The 14,095-nt window shown below is 47.7% G+C and overlaps 1 protein-coding gene across 1 annotated transcript; it reads right to left on the minus strand.

Moving 5' to 3' along the window:
- Positions 1–8,990: 8,990 nt before the first annotated feature.
- Positions 8,991–9,946, minus strand: nrarpa (NOTCH regulated ankyrin repeat protein a). The gene has a single exon (XM_073050202.1). It carries the CDS (start codon positions 9,627–9,629, stop codon positions 9,288–9,290), a length of 342 nt encoding a protein of 113 aa, XP_072906303.1. The 5' UTR covers positions 9,630–9,946; the 3' UTR covers positions 8,991–9,287.
- Positions 9,947–14,095: the final 4,149 nt, after the last annotated feature.

Consider the following 14,095-nt stretch of genomic DNA (forward strand, 5'->3'; position numbering starts at 1 on the left):
GTGTCTCCATATAAATGTGCAATCTATTGTAATTTGTAATAAATAGTAGGTACAACAGAACATTCAATAGAGCACAGAAATGTTATCAATGTGAATTAATCGGTCTGATGGCAGAAGCTGTCCCGGAGCCTGGTGGTCCTGGATTTGTGCTGCGGTACTGTTTCCCAGGTGGTTCCCCATGGAACTGGCTGAGTCTACCCTCTGCAGCCTCTTCCAAACCTGCGCATTGGTGTCTCCGTATGAGGAGGTGAGGCAACCAGTCAGAATATTCCCCACAGTACATCTGTAGAGATTTACTAGAGTCTTTTGTGACATACAAACCCTCCCCAGGAAGTAGAACCACTGGAGTGCCTCGTTTGTGATTGCATCAATGTGTTGCAAGAGAATAATCTCTGATCCTCAGATGCTGACATGCAGGAACTTGAAGCTGCTCACCCTTTCTACTAATGAGGATTGACTTTTGTTTTCCAACTCTCCCTTCCTTTAGTCCAGAATTCCTTGATCTTACTAATGTCGAGGAAAGTTGTTGTGGCGACACCATTCAACCAGCCAATCTACCTTGTTCCTGCAGGCCTCCTCACAGTCTGAGATTCTGCCATCAACAGCAGTGTCAGTGATTTTATAGATGACATTTTAGCTGTGCCTATCAGTTATGAGATTAAGAGCAGAGCAATAGGCCAAGCATGTATGCTTCAGGTGTGCCTGTGTTGACAGAGGGGATGTTATGCTGATCCACACCAATTGTCAGACAGACAGACATACTTTATTGATCCCGAGGGAAATTGATCTGTCTGTCTGACAATTGGTGTGGATCAGTGGTCATCTCTCAAGGAGAGAAGGATCTAGTTGCTCTCACTGCTACCTAGTTGGTGTCACTGCACTTTTGACCCATTCAGTACTGACAGGCAGATGCAGTCAGTAGGATCACACTCACCACCAGCTAGTTAGCAGGTGCATTGCTAACTCAGTCAGCTGCAACATGCTCACAGAATCATCCTCAAACTCCAACTTTCATTGCCCAAGTGTTATATAGTCAATGATAAACATTGGGGGTGAAAACTCAGCAGGTCAGACTGCAACTAGATGGATAGTCAGTGTCTGCATGACTGAAATGCTACCTGCCCAGTTCCCTCCACACATGCGGCCTGACCCACTGAATTTCTCCAGCCACGTTTTTTTGTCCCAGATTCCAGCATCTGCAGAGTCTTATGTCAACAATAAACATTACTTATTAATGCTGAGTTCACTGTCAGCAAACCCCAGAGGGGCCATCATGCCAGTAGACTGTACCAACATCTGTAAATCCCATTAACAGTATTGCTGTTGGTGTATCCATTCTACTCTTTGCCTTTGCCACTGGTCCAGACATTGCATACAGATTGCCAATGGAAGTAGTGCTAATATAGTTTCTGCTCAATTAATCACCATTAGTAGCACAGTTACTGCTGATAGAATCATTGGCCTTTCCTACCCCATTTCTACTGACTTTGCCCATCTCACCTTATCACATGCTGTCCAATCTCATTGTGCTGCTCAGTTTTACATTAGCAAATCAGACATTGAGATTGCATTCATTGCCCATCGAACCTCGTCCCAATCTTCTTCTGTCTGCTGTTGAACAGAATTACAGTCTCACAGACCTTCAGTCCATCAAATTGCATCTACCAGAATCTAGTCCATCAATGCCCAGTCAATTCAAGTGCTCATCTAGCCACTTTGAAATGTAGAGCCTCTGCTTCCATTACTCTCTCAGGCAGTGTGTTCCACGTCTTGACCACCTTCCAGCTGAAAAAGATCCTCCTCACATTCCCCTGAAGCCTCTTAACCCTATCTTTGTCCTCTGATCTTAAGGCACTTCTGCTCGGGGAGATGCTTCCTACTGCAGTAGAGCACAAATCATCCATTATCTGACTATCCAAATGTTAAACCAGGTAAGGTTTCCCACACTCCTTTCACATTCACCCAGAGCTCCAGTTCCTACAAATTCCCACCCACTCAGGTCCAAGGTTCCACGATCCCTTTCACACACTAGGTCCCCAGTCCCTGTACACCTCGTCATCTGTCAGCTCCCACACTCCCTTTCAACTTACTAGGCGGGTGGGTTTCTATGCTCTTTAAACTCATTAATTTACTGGAAAATTTGTCAAACTATGTAACACCTTGAAAGGTGAATCAAGAGTACCTCTGTACTCAGAAAACTAAAGTTTGCTAGTCCAGCACCAAAGTCCCAAGCATGTGGCTTATCAGAATTTGACTGTGCCCCTCAATGTTGCATGCCTCTACCAGGTCCCCCAACGCTCCTCCATTCCAAAGACAACAAAAAATCCAGTATCTTCTCATACCTGAAATGTTCCATCCCAGACAACATCATGACAAATCTTCTCTGCATTCTAGGGGTCCCATCCTTCCAATTGTGGGGGGGACCAGAACTGTACCCCAGCTAAGCAATGTTTTGTTAAAATACACCACAACCTCGCTCTTATATTCTACTTCTCACCAATGAAAGCAGATAATCTGCATGCATTTTTCACCACCCCATCTATCTGTTCTGCCACTTTCAGGGATTCCCAAATTGGTACATCGAAGTCCATCATTTCCTCTGTAGTTCCTAGGAGCCCATTATTCATGATACATATCCTACCCTAATAATTCTGTCAAAAAGTATCACTTTGCACATATCTGGATTAAGTTACATCTACTATTGTTCTACCCAATTTATCTACTTGTCAGTACCATCCTGGAGCACTGTCAACAATTTTTGTGCCATCTGGAAGTTTGCTAATTATACTCCTACATTCATAGAGCACTTCAGCCCAGCTAGTTCATACTGAGCTATTTATTCTGCCTTGTCCCATCAACCTGCACTGTAGCCCCCCCCCCCATCCTTGTCCTTATCCAAAGTACTCTTAAATGTTGAAATCAAGCCCACATCCACTACTTCTGCAGGCAGCTCATTCCACACTCACTACCCTCTAAGTTAACCCCACAAGCTCCCTTTAAACATCTCACCTTTCATCTTTAATCCATCACCTCCAATTCTAGACTCACCTAATCTCGGCAGAAAAAGCCTGCTTGCATATACCCTCTCTATACCATCCAATCTTGTATTCATATATTCCTGTGAAGGTAATTGATACAGATAATAATCAGGGTACCAGCAATGATCCTGTAATTCACTATTGGTGACAGATTTCTAGTCATTCATTTAAACCCTATACCATCACTCCGTGCTGTTACTTTGCCAATTCAATTGGATCCCATGTACTCTGACTTTTCTGGGCCAGTTGCCTTTATTTCTTTCTGAAGTACACATGGACCACATCAACTGCATCACCTTCCTGGAATCGTTATTACCTCTAAAAATTGAAATGCATTATGGAGACTAGATCGCCAACAGTCTCCTCCCTTTCCTCCCACAGCAGACCAGAATACATCGCATCAGGCCCTGGTGATAGACACAACTTTAAACACGCCTAACCGATATCTTCACGAGATGCTACAATTTCACCCTAAGTTCTTCAACCACAGTGTCCTTATCTTTGGTGAATACGGAAAACGAGTTTCCATTTTCAGACCTCACCCATATATCCTCTGCTCTATGCAGATTGTTCCTTCAGTGCCTAATGGAGCCAAGTCTTGCCCTGGTTACCATCTTGCCACTAATCTGCTCATGAAATCTTTTGGCTTTCCTTAATATTTTCTGCCCGTGGTGTTTTGTGGATCCTGAATTCCACCCCCCCCCCCCCCCCGTCAGTTCAAATTGGCAAAAATATCTCCTCCACTGTCTCCATCAGCACAGGGATGTGTACTAGGCCCCCTACTCTATTCACTTTACAGCCATGACAGTGCGGCTAAGTACAGCTCCAACACCATATACCAGTTTGCTGGTGACACCACTGTTGTGGGCCACATCAGAGTAGTGATGAATCAGCATTACAGGAGGGAGATTGAAAATTGAGATTGGAGATTGAGGTTGGTGTAATAACAGCAACCTCTCACTCAATGTCAATAAGATCAAGGAACTGATTTAATATAATTGCAAAGAAAACACAATAGCTCCTCTACTTCAGCATCGAAGACCTTCACCACCCAGCTCAGGCTCTTGCTGCTGCCACCTGGTGGAAGATACAGGAACCTCAGAACTCTCACCACTGGGTTCGGGGAACTGTTTCTACCCCCGTAGCCATCAGGTTCTTCAACAAAAAGGGATTGCTGCACTCATTAAAGGACACATGGAGCTTGTTATTTATTGCTATTTATTTATAATCTGCTTTTACAGTTTGTTTACAGATCCTGTTCTATGGATTTGCCAAGCATGCCGGCAGAAAAAGAATCTCGGGGTTGTATGTGGTGACCCACATGTACTTTGATAAATTTTATCTTTTTGAAGTACTTTCTTACAGTTCTCCCTGTTGACAATTTTTTGTTCCTGCATCATTCTTCCCACTTTTTAAATCTTTACCCAACTTTCAATGTGCAGAGCTCCTAGTGGCTACCTTCACATTTTCCCCGAGTATTTACTGTTGGATGACTCCCAAATACAGCTTTACATTGTACTGCTCTTCATCATCCCGTCTCCCCGTCCGTTGGCTGTAAGATTCACTTCCACCAGGTCCTGGTCTGCGATATTCAGATTATTTCATCCCTAGCTCAAGACCACAATTTCAATTACCACCTCCCCCCCCCCCCCCATACCTTTAAGCTCTCAGTTAAGCTCACCATTCTCCAAAAACAAATGCTCTCCCATGGACACTTTATCCATTCCCCCGAGGTGATCACCCATTCACCTGCAGAAGGGAGATGGAAATCCTTTCCTGACACTGTTCTGCCATTTCTATCCACAGCCTTCAGCCTCAGACACGCCTTAGTGCCTCCAGCAGCCAAAACACAGGCCGCTCCCACAGATGTGATCATCCAGACGGCGCAGAGTTCCCACAGGCCTCATGACACCCAGGACTGAACTCCTAATGTAAATGGGGTGCTACAATCCGTTTCCACAGGATATTACTGAAGTAACTCGCCAAATCACACTGTCACACTCTCCAACTAAATGTCAATGTTGAGATGTTCTCTTCCCCCCCTCCCCCAGCAAAACCCACATTCTGAGACAACCGTGTAAAAACAGGCAACACGAGTGAATCTGCAGATGCTGGAAATAAATGAACACCACAAAATGCTGGCAGAACTCAGCAGGCCAGACAGCATCTATGGGAGGAGGTAATAACGACGTTTCGGGCCGAAACCCTTCATCAGGAGGGTACTAGTTCCTGATGAAGGGTTTCGGCCCGAAACGTCGTTATTACCTCCTCCCATAGATGCTGTCTGGCCTGCTGAGTTCTGCCAGCATTTTGTGTTTTTTGTGTAAAAGCAACACCCTGGTTTTGCTGGCTCCCTTTGCATCCAGGCATCTCTAACCCACTCAGCTGGAATGAACTGGAAGTGCCACATTCACACTAAATGCAGCGTTTTACCTTCTCGCTTTCCACTGGGAAAACTGAGACAAGAGACCAGACTGTAAATGCTGGAATCTGCTGGAGGAACGGGCAAGATCTGTGACGGCGATGGTCACAGTTTTGGGGGCAGAGGGCTGCCTAACCCACTGAATCCCTCCGTCGGGTTTTTCTTTTGCACTGCTGAAAAATGTAAAAGGTACTGGTTTTGACAATTGGCTTAGGAAAAACATTAATATACACTGTCCAGTCACTCACCTCCTGCCCGAGTGCTGCACTCCATGATCCATTGTCAAATAACCTTTGCTTCTACGTGCAGATTCTCATTGGCCAGGTTTCACGAAGCCAGCTCTAGTAAAGTACAAATCCTTTGTCGTACTGAACTGCTTAGACAGGTTGGTGAAAATGACAGTCTAAACTCTGTCCCTTTCCCCCATTCCTACCTCAGACAACCGGAAAGTTCTGCCCACCTCGCTTCGGCCACCCATTTCCCCCCAAACTTCTCTCTGAACACTGGAGACCGTGTCATTTAAACATACCGGTGCTCTGCTTTGCTTCTCGCCTGCGCCGCATGCTCGCTTTCAACGGGACTCCCAGCCCACGAGAGTCAGCAGTCGTTTCAGCCGCACGGGAAGCGCAGACCAGACAGCAAGCTTGCCACATTTACTGTGAAGGTCAACCGATTCCACAGAATGACAATTTAATTCTCCCCCACCCACCCCCCCCCCCCAAAGACCTGCTACTTTACAACACGGTCGGACGGGCGGCAAAGCCATTTGCCTACGTCATCAGTCCACCTTCCGCAGATCGGATTTTAGTTAGCAAACCGAATTAAAAATCGGGACGTTTATGATGGAACATCAAAGAGCAGACCCACTAAAGCCCAGCTCTCGGTTTGTACTGAAGCCACTGGTTCGTTTGTAGCCCCAGCTCCTGTTTATCCCATGCAGAGCAAGGTCGTCAGCTGAAGTGGGGCAGCTCACCGCCACTTCTGTTGTTCCTAGATTTGAATGTGAGAATAAGCGCTCTGCTTTGTCAGATTCTTCTTGCTGGGCTTTTTTTTAAAAACTCAGTGGAGTCTGATGGCATTGCCTGATCGTCCTCATTAGCATAGCAGCTGTCAGGGCCGAACCCAAAGAGCGAATAAAGAGGCGGGGGAGGGGTAGGGTGGGGAGGTGCAGAGGAGAAAGTCGTGAGACAGGCAGGCAGCACACAATCAGGGAAGGCATCGAATCAGCAATCAGGCCACAATGCCAGCTTGTCTAGGATAATCAGTCAACTGGGGGAAAAGCCAGATGGCTCCGGAGAAGCGGCCGATGAAGGTATCCACCTCATTTCCGCGAACAGCAGCAGTTACACCTGCAAGAGGAAAAATCAGAAACTCACCACATCCCGCTCTGCTAATAACCGCAACCAGTAAACTACCACTTCCGTATGTTAGTAGTCGCTCGCCATTCTTTGGCAGTCGTAACACTTATTAAAAGAGCAAGGTTGAAAGTAGGTAGTTGGAAAGTATGTTATTCATTAAACAACCAGCTAAAGTCATTACTGCAGACGGTGCACAGCCAGGGAACTTGTACCACAGCCAGAAGGACTCAAATTAAATTTCTACAATTCAGAATAAAAACGAACACGCTAGCAAACGAGTAATTTTAGCTCTCAGGAAACAAGAGCCGGGGATATGGGCAAGGGCCCTTCAGTGAGGTCACGACCAGTCTGAATGTCCGATGAAATTTCCCACAATAAGTCTGGTCTGGAAGTTGAGCATTGTTTCCAGCGCAACTACTAAATATTAATCAACTTTATTGTACCTCTCCCACAGTCCTGTAGGCCGTACTGGGATTGTACGTGGGAAGGCGCTGCTCGAATTGGACTTGTAATGAGGGAAAAAATAGAACTCTGCTCCGTGTTGTTTTTTTTTAAATGCACAATTGGCACGGTATTGCGAACATGCACAACAAACCCAACAGAACAAGTAGTCAGTCTGCAGACAAAAACAATATAAACGGCTCCAGTTCCATGGAGGGAAATTCAAAATTAGACCTTCCGAAACGCGGCGGAGGATGTGCGGCTGTCAGGATACTAGGCTTCAGAACTGAAGATTAGTAGCAGAATTCGTCAACTCAAGCGGAGAGGTTGCGGACATAACGGGGGGGGGGGGTGTACAGGTAATGCAGTCATACAGGCAACATGAAATGGAAAATGCAGAGGTTTGCGTGCAAGCGGCAACGGCGAGAGCCAGGTGCAGTGGGTGTAGGCATTATTCGCACCAGCAGTGCAGGGCACCGGAAACAAGTCCAGAAACACACCTGATCGGGGAATAATCGCAGAGAGAACGAGAATTGGTGTTTCTGGGCAAAGACCCTTCAGAGCTTTACGTGCAGCTGTTTGCTTCCAGCAACCGGCTGTAAGGTGGGGTCCCAACACCATATGGGCAGTGGGATAACGGCAGAGGGGGACAACACAACATGAAATAGGGACAACACAATGCGCGTAATCGCCCTTTGATGTAGGCAAAGGGGCATTATCGGAAACTGAACCTCTGCTTAATATCACAACCAAATTCCAGTGGATCTGTCCTGAGTTTTCCCAGTGTGGGATTCGAACCCTCAGTGTTACCAACTGAACTAGCCAGCCCAAGGAGCGATATAGAAATTACCTGTACAGGAGTGGCACAGGTCACTGCGTGCAACAGATAGTACTGGTGCAAGTTGGTCAGGGCAGCTCAGTAAGGGCACAAGGGCAACAGATTGCCATTTCAATACAGCCTGTAGGCAGTCCCCCCCACCCCCCGTACGGATTACTAGATAGCACGAAAGTAACATCTGAACGCATGCAGGTAAATAAGTCTATACAGAGCAGGGAGAGAGTAGATGTAGGGAGAACGGCATAGGAAGGGATGGGCACAGAGCACAGATCTGACTAAGATTAACGTGGGGCTGGGGTGGGAAGTTGTACGGGTGAAGGACTGGCACTAAGAATGGAATGTAAGCGTCAAGGCCATGGTCATTGTCACAGAAGGAAGCCCCCCACCCAGAAAAAACGTGGGATACCACTGACTGCCCGTTTCAACTATAACTTGCTCAGTATCTAAATCAGGGCTCCTCAGCCTTTACGCCATGGACCCTTGCCATCAACCGAGAGAACCGTGGGTCCCATGCTGGGCATCCCTGATACAAATGGACAATGCAAATTAAAGTGCGTGAAAATATAGTTTCTGGCGGCAGTCAAGTCTGCAAACTGACGTATTAATGTTTAGATTAGTGAGTACAACGGCATGGAGGGTTCTCAAGACCTCCGAGTACTGACCGGCCGAAAAAGATGGTTAAAAGCAAATACAACAAACATTTCCTAACCAACTGCCTGCGCTCCGCACGGGACAGGAACTAGCGGAAGGACCACCTCAGGCAGACCGACCAACACTCCAGACCAGGCAGGGCAGCGGAGCCCCCTCTGCCCACCCCCACATACAGGACAGCGGACGCCCGCTCCCACCCGCCCCGGGTCCCAATTCGGACACCAGACGCCGACACCGTCACCGTGGTTTACATCATTTATTGATACATCATCGCCCCTTTGTGGCCGCTTCCCGCAGGCTCCGCCCCGCCCGCCCGGGCCCCGCCCTCCGGCCTGGCTACCGGCCCACATCCTGGCCTTGTGCCCTCCGTGGCTGTGACGCCTGCAAGCACTCTGCTCCTCCGAGTCCGGCCTCGTGAGGTAGATAGCCGGGAGCCGACAGTGAATTAACCAGCGGCCCAAAGTCAGTCTGGCCGCCCGGGCCGTGTGCGTGTGTCGGCCCGGGCCCGCGTCCTGAGCCTGGGCCCCACAGTCCCGGCCTCACCGGCCGCCGCTGGCCCCGTACTTGGCCTTGGTGATGAGGTAGAGCACGATGTCCTGATGGCCGCCGAAGGCCGCGATGTGCAGCGCGCTCCAGCCGTCGCGGTTGGCCAGGCGAATGTCAGCGCCGAACTTGACGAGCAGCTTGACGAGCTCCAGGTTCCCGGCGATCACCGACTGGTGCAGCGCCGTTTGGCCCTCGGGCCCGAACGAGTTGACGTTGAAGTGACAGTCGGTCATGTTCTGCAGCAGCGATTGCAGTTCCCGCGTGTTGCCGCGTCGCACCGCCTCCTGGAACATGCGCTGCGGGGCGGCGGCCGGAGAAACCTCGGCCTGGCTCATGGCTCCGGCCTCCCGCTATCCACCGGGACTGGCACCGGGGGCGGGGGCCGGGCGGCTCGCTCGATGCTGGGCTCCCTCGGTCCTGCTCCCCGCACTCGCTCTCCGCCTGGGCGCCGCTGCTCTTTTGTCCGGCCCTGGGCTGCCGCTATCAACCGCTGTGCCGAACGGCCGGCCGCGGCCCAGCTGCCCGGCTCATAGTCCCGTAGCGTCGGTCGCTAGGCCGGCCCGCACTGCTCTCACCGCTGCGCTGCTCCCTGGTGTGATTATGCCCCAGGCGCCGCTGCTTTTCACCGCCGAGCGGGCAGATTACCATGACAATGGAACGCTGGCCGCTCGCTCTTGGCCCCAGCTGGCCAATGGCAGCCCGTCTCCCATCCCCCGCTCACCGCCATTGGCTGCGACCCACGTGGAACATCGGCAGCGATTGCAGATCTGTGACAGGGGGCGGGGCCTCTATTAATTCATTAAAATTCTAGAGCGTGGGAACAAGGAGAGAAGATCTTCCCAGAGAGAAAGGCAGAGATATTCACAGATATTCAGATACGCCCAGACACTGAGATACACAGTTATATGGAGATGCTCACACAGATACACAAATAATTACACAAATATTCAGATATTAAAATATTAAGAGGGAACTCGGTGACAGTGAGAACGGGAAAGCTGAAATTCTCGCATAGCCGCAAATGCATTCATAAACTCGTACTCGCAGACACATTCAGACACGCGCAGAGCTAAGCAGGTAAAGAGATTCTGGCAGTTTAAGATGTACTCAGATGCCCACTGAGATAATAAAATGATCATAAAAATTAAATACAGAGGTATTAGAATGCAGATATTGATAGTTACAGACATTCAGGCACGTTCGAGTGTTCAGATAGATTGATGTACGGTGATATTCAGAACTTCAGCCACAAAGATGCAGAGGAATTGATACAGACGACAGCAAATGAGCACAGTGGCCTACCTGAAAATAGGCCACGGGTAATATCTGATCATTTTGCGGCTGAGAAATTGCGGTGGTGCCTTACTCTTAAGATACTCGCAATGAAATAATACTTAGTCTTGTGGGTGACAGGAGAGCTTTACGCTTGAGGAAAAAATGGATGATCTGGTCACCTGGGGAAAACGTAGCAAATGGAATACAATCGAGAGAAAAGATGCACCAGGGAAGCGGAAGAAGGCAAGGGATGATATCAAGTAGTGTGCAAGAATCGTGTCCTATGTCTATGTTTCCTGAACAGTAGCAGCACATTTAATTGTCAGCTGAAGCACAGAATATAGGAGCAGGGAGGTTGTGCAGGGACTGGAGAAAACACAAAGCTACTGCTAAAGCACTTGCGCCTTCACGTTACAGAAACAATGAGCACCACGGGGAAACGATGCACAGACCGACACGCATTTACAAAACTGAAGTTGAAGGAAGGTAGGATAGCCAGGGATTGTTTAATCTGAGGGGAAATGGAACTGAAGTGTGTAAAATTATGATATCCGGAGAGGGGACGTGTTTCTTGGCAGAAGAACCACAGGCAGGGGCTTGGTTGTAGAGACACAGAGCAATATTACACGGATACCGACCCTTCGGCCCAGCCTGTCCGTGCCGACTAGAGGGGAGATGAGAAAAATGTTCTTCTTCTGCAGAGTGTGGGGGTGGAACTCGCTGAAAAAGTGCTGGAGGCAGACGCACATTTAAACAGCACGGGTATGCACTTAAAGAGCTGTGAACTAGAAGATCCGATTCGCCTGGAAAACTCTGTTTCCGGTGGCGAAACTATGATGGGCTGAACGACCTTCTGTGATTTGTAGGTTCAGAGATCTTTAAGAAGCCGAAGGTGGGTTCACATAATCACAGATATATCGGTTTTCAGATCTAGGTGAATCCAGGGGCATTGAGGGGCTCTGTACTGTTTAGATGCAATGAGACAATAGACAATAGACAGTAGGTGCAGGAGTAGGCCATTCGGCCCTTCTAGCCAGTACCGCCATTCACTGTGATCATGGCTGATCATACACAATCAGTACCCCGTTCCTGCCCTCTCCCCATATCCCTTGACCCCGCTATCTATAAGAGCTCTATCTACCTCTGTCTTGAATGCATCCAGAGACTTGGCCTCCACTGCCTTCTGGCGCAGAGCATTCCACATATCCACCACTCTCTGGGTGAAAAAGTTCTTCCGCATCTCTGTTATAAATGGCCTATCCCTTATTCTTAAACTGTGGCCTCTAGTTCTGGACTCACCCATCAGCGGGAACATGCTTTCTGCCTCCAGCGTGTCCAATCCCTTAATAATCTTATATGTTTCAATCAGATCCCCTCTCATCCTTCTAAATTCCAGTGTATACAAGCCCAGTCACTCCAATCTTTCAACATATGATAGTCCCGCCATTCTGGGAATTAACCTTGTGAACCTACGCTGCACTCCCTCAATAGCTAGAATGTCCTTCCTCAAATTTTGAGACCAAAACTGCACACAATACTCCAGGTGTGGTTTCACCAGGGCCCTGTACAGCTGCAGAAGGACCTCTTTACTCCTATACTCAATTCCTCTTGTTATAAAGGCCAGCATGCCATTCGCTTTCTTCACTGCCTGCTGTACCTGCATGCTTGCTTTCATTGACTGATGTACAAGAACACCTGGATCTCGTTGTACTTCCCCTTTTCCTAACTTGACTCCATTTAGATAGTAATCTGCCTTCCTGTTCTTGCCACCAAAGTGGATAACCTCACATTTATCCACATTAAACTGCATCTGCCATACATTTGCCCACTCACCTAACCTGTCCAAGTCACCCTGCATTCTCATAACATCCTCCTGACATTTCACACTGCCACCCAGCTTTGTGTCATCGGCAAATTTGCTAATGTTACTTTTAATCCCTTCATCTAAATCATTAATGTATATTGTAAACAGCTGCAGTCCCAGCACCAAACCTTGCGGTACCCCACTGGTCACAGCCTGCCATTCCGAAAGGGACCCGTTAATCGCTACTCTTTGTTTCCTGTCAGCCAGCCAATTTTCAATCCATGTCAGTACTCTGCCCCCAATACCATGTGCCCTAATTTTGCCCACTAATCTCCTATGTGGGACTTTATCAAAAGCTTTCTGGAAGTCCAGGTACACTACATCCACTGGCTCTCCCTTGTCCATTTTCATAGTTAAATCCTCAAAAAATTCCAGAAGATTAGTCAAGCATGATTTTCCCTTCATAAATCCATGCTGACTCAGACTGATCCTTCTACTGCTATCCAAATGTGTCGTAATTTCCTCTTTTATAATTGACTCCAGCATCTTTCCCACCACTGACATCAGGCTAACCGATCTATAATTCCCTGTTTTCTCTCTCCCTCCTTTCATGAAAAGTGGGACAACATTAGCCACCCTCCAATCAGCAGGAACTGTTCCTGAATCTATAGAACATTGGGAAATGATTACCAATGCATCCACCATTTCTAGAGCCACCTCCTTAAGTACCCTGGGATGCAGACCATCAGGTCCCGGGGACTTATCAGCCTTCAGACTCAACAGTCTACCCAACACCGTTTCTTGCCTAATATAAATTTCCTTCAGTTCATCCTTTACCCTAGTTCCTTTGGCCACTATTACATCTGGGAGATTGTTTGTGTCTTCCCTAGTGAAGACAGATCCAAATTACCTGTTCAACTCATCTGCCATTTCCTTGTTTCACATAATAAATCCACCCATTTCTGTCTTCAATGGCCCAATTTTGGTCTTAACTATTTTTTTTGCTATTCATATACCTAAAGAAGCTTTTACTATCCTCCTTTATATTCTTGGCTAGTTTACCTTCGTACCTCATTTTTTCTTGGTGTATTGCCTTTTTTGTTACCTTCTGTTGCTCTAAAAGCTTCCCAGTCCTCCAGTTTACCGCTCATCTTTGCTATGTTATACTTCTTCTCTTTTATTTTTATACTGCCCTTTACTTCCCTTGTCAGCCACGGCCACCCCTTATTCCCCTTAGGATCTTTCTTTCTCTTTGGAATGAACCGATCCTGCACCTTCTGCATTGTTCCCAGAAATACTTGTCATTGTGGTTCCACTGTCTTCCCTGCTAGGGTATTGTTCCATTGAACTTTGGCCAGCTCCTCCCTCATAGTTCCATAGTTCCCTTTATTCAACTGTAATACTGACACATCTGATTTTCCCTTCTCCTTCTCAAATTGTAGGTTAAAACATATCATATTATGGTCACTACCTCCTAATGGTTCCTTTACCTCGAGGTCCCTGATCAAATCTGGTTCATTGCACAACACTAAATCTAGAATTGCCTTCTCCCTGGTAGGCTCCAGTACAAGCTGTTCTAAGAATCCATCTCGGAGGCACTCCACAATCTCCCTTTCTTGGGGTCCAGTACCATTCTGATTCTCCCAGTCTACCTGCATGTTGAAATCCCCCATGACAACTGTATCATTACCTTTGCGACATGCCAATTTTAACTCTTCATTC

This window comes from Hemitrygon akajei, chromosome 7 (genome assembly GCF_048418815.1).
Source record: "Hemitrygon akajei chromosome 7, sHemAka1.3, whole genome shotgun sequence".
In the NCBI taxonomy this organism is placed as follows: Eukaryota; Metazoa; Chordata; class Chondrichthyes; order Myliobatiformes; family Dasyatidae; genus Hemitrygon; species Hemitrygon akajei.

Excerpts from the sequence above, each read along its gene's own strand:
- nrarpa (XM_073050202.1), bottom strand. The coding sequence starts at position 9,629 with ATGAGCCAGGCCGAGGTTTCTCCGGCCGCCGCCCCGCAGCGCATGTTC.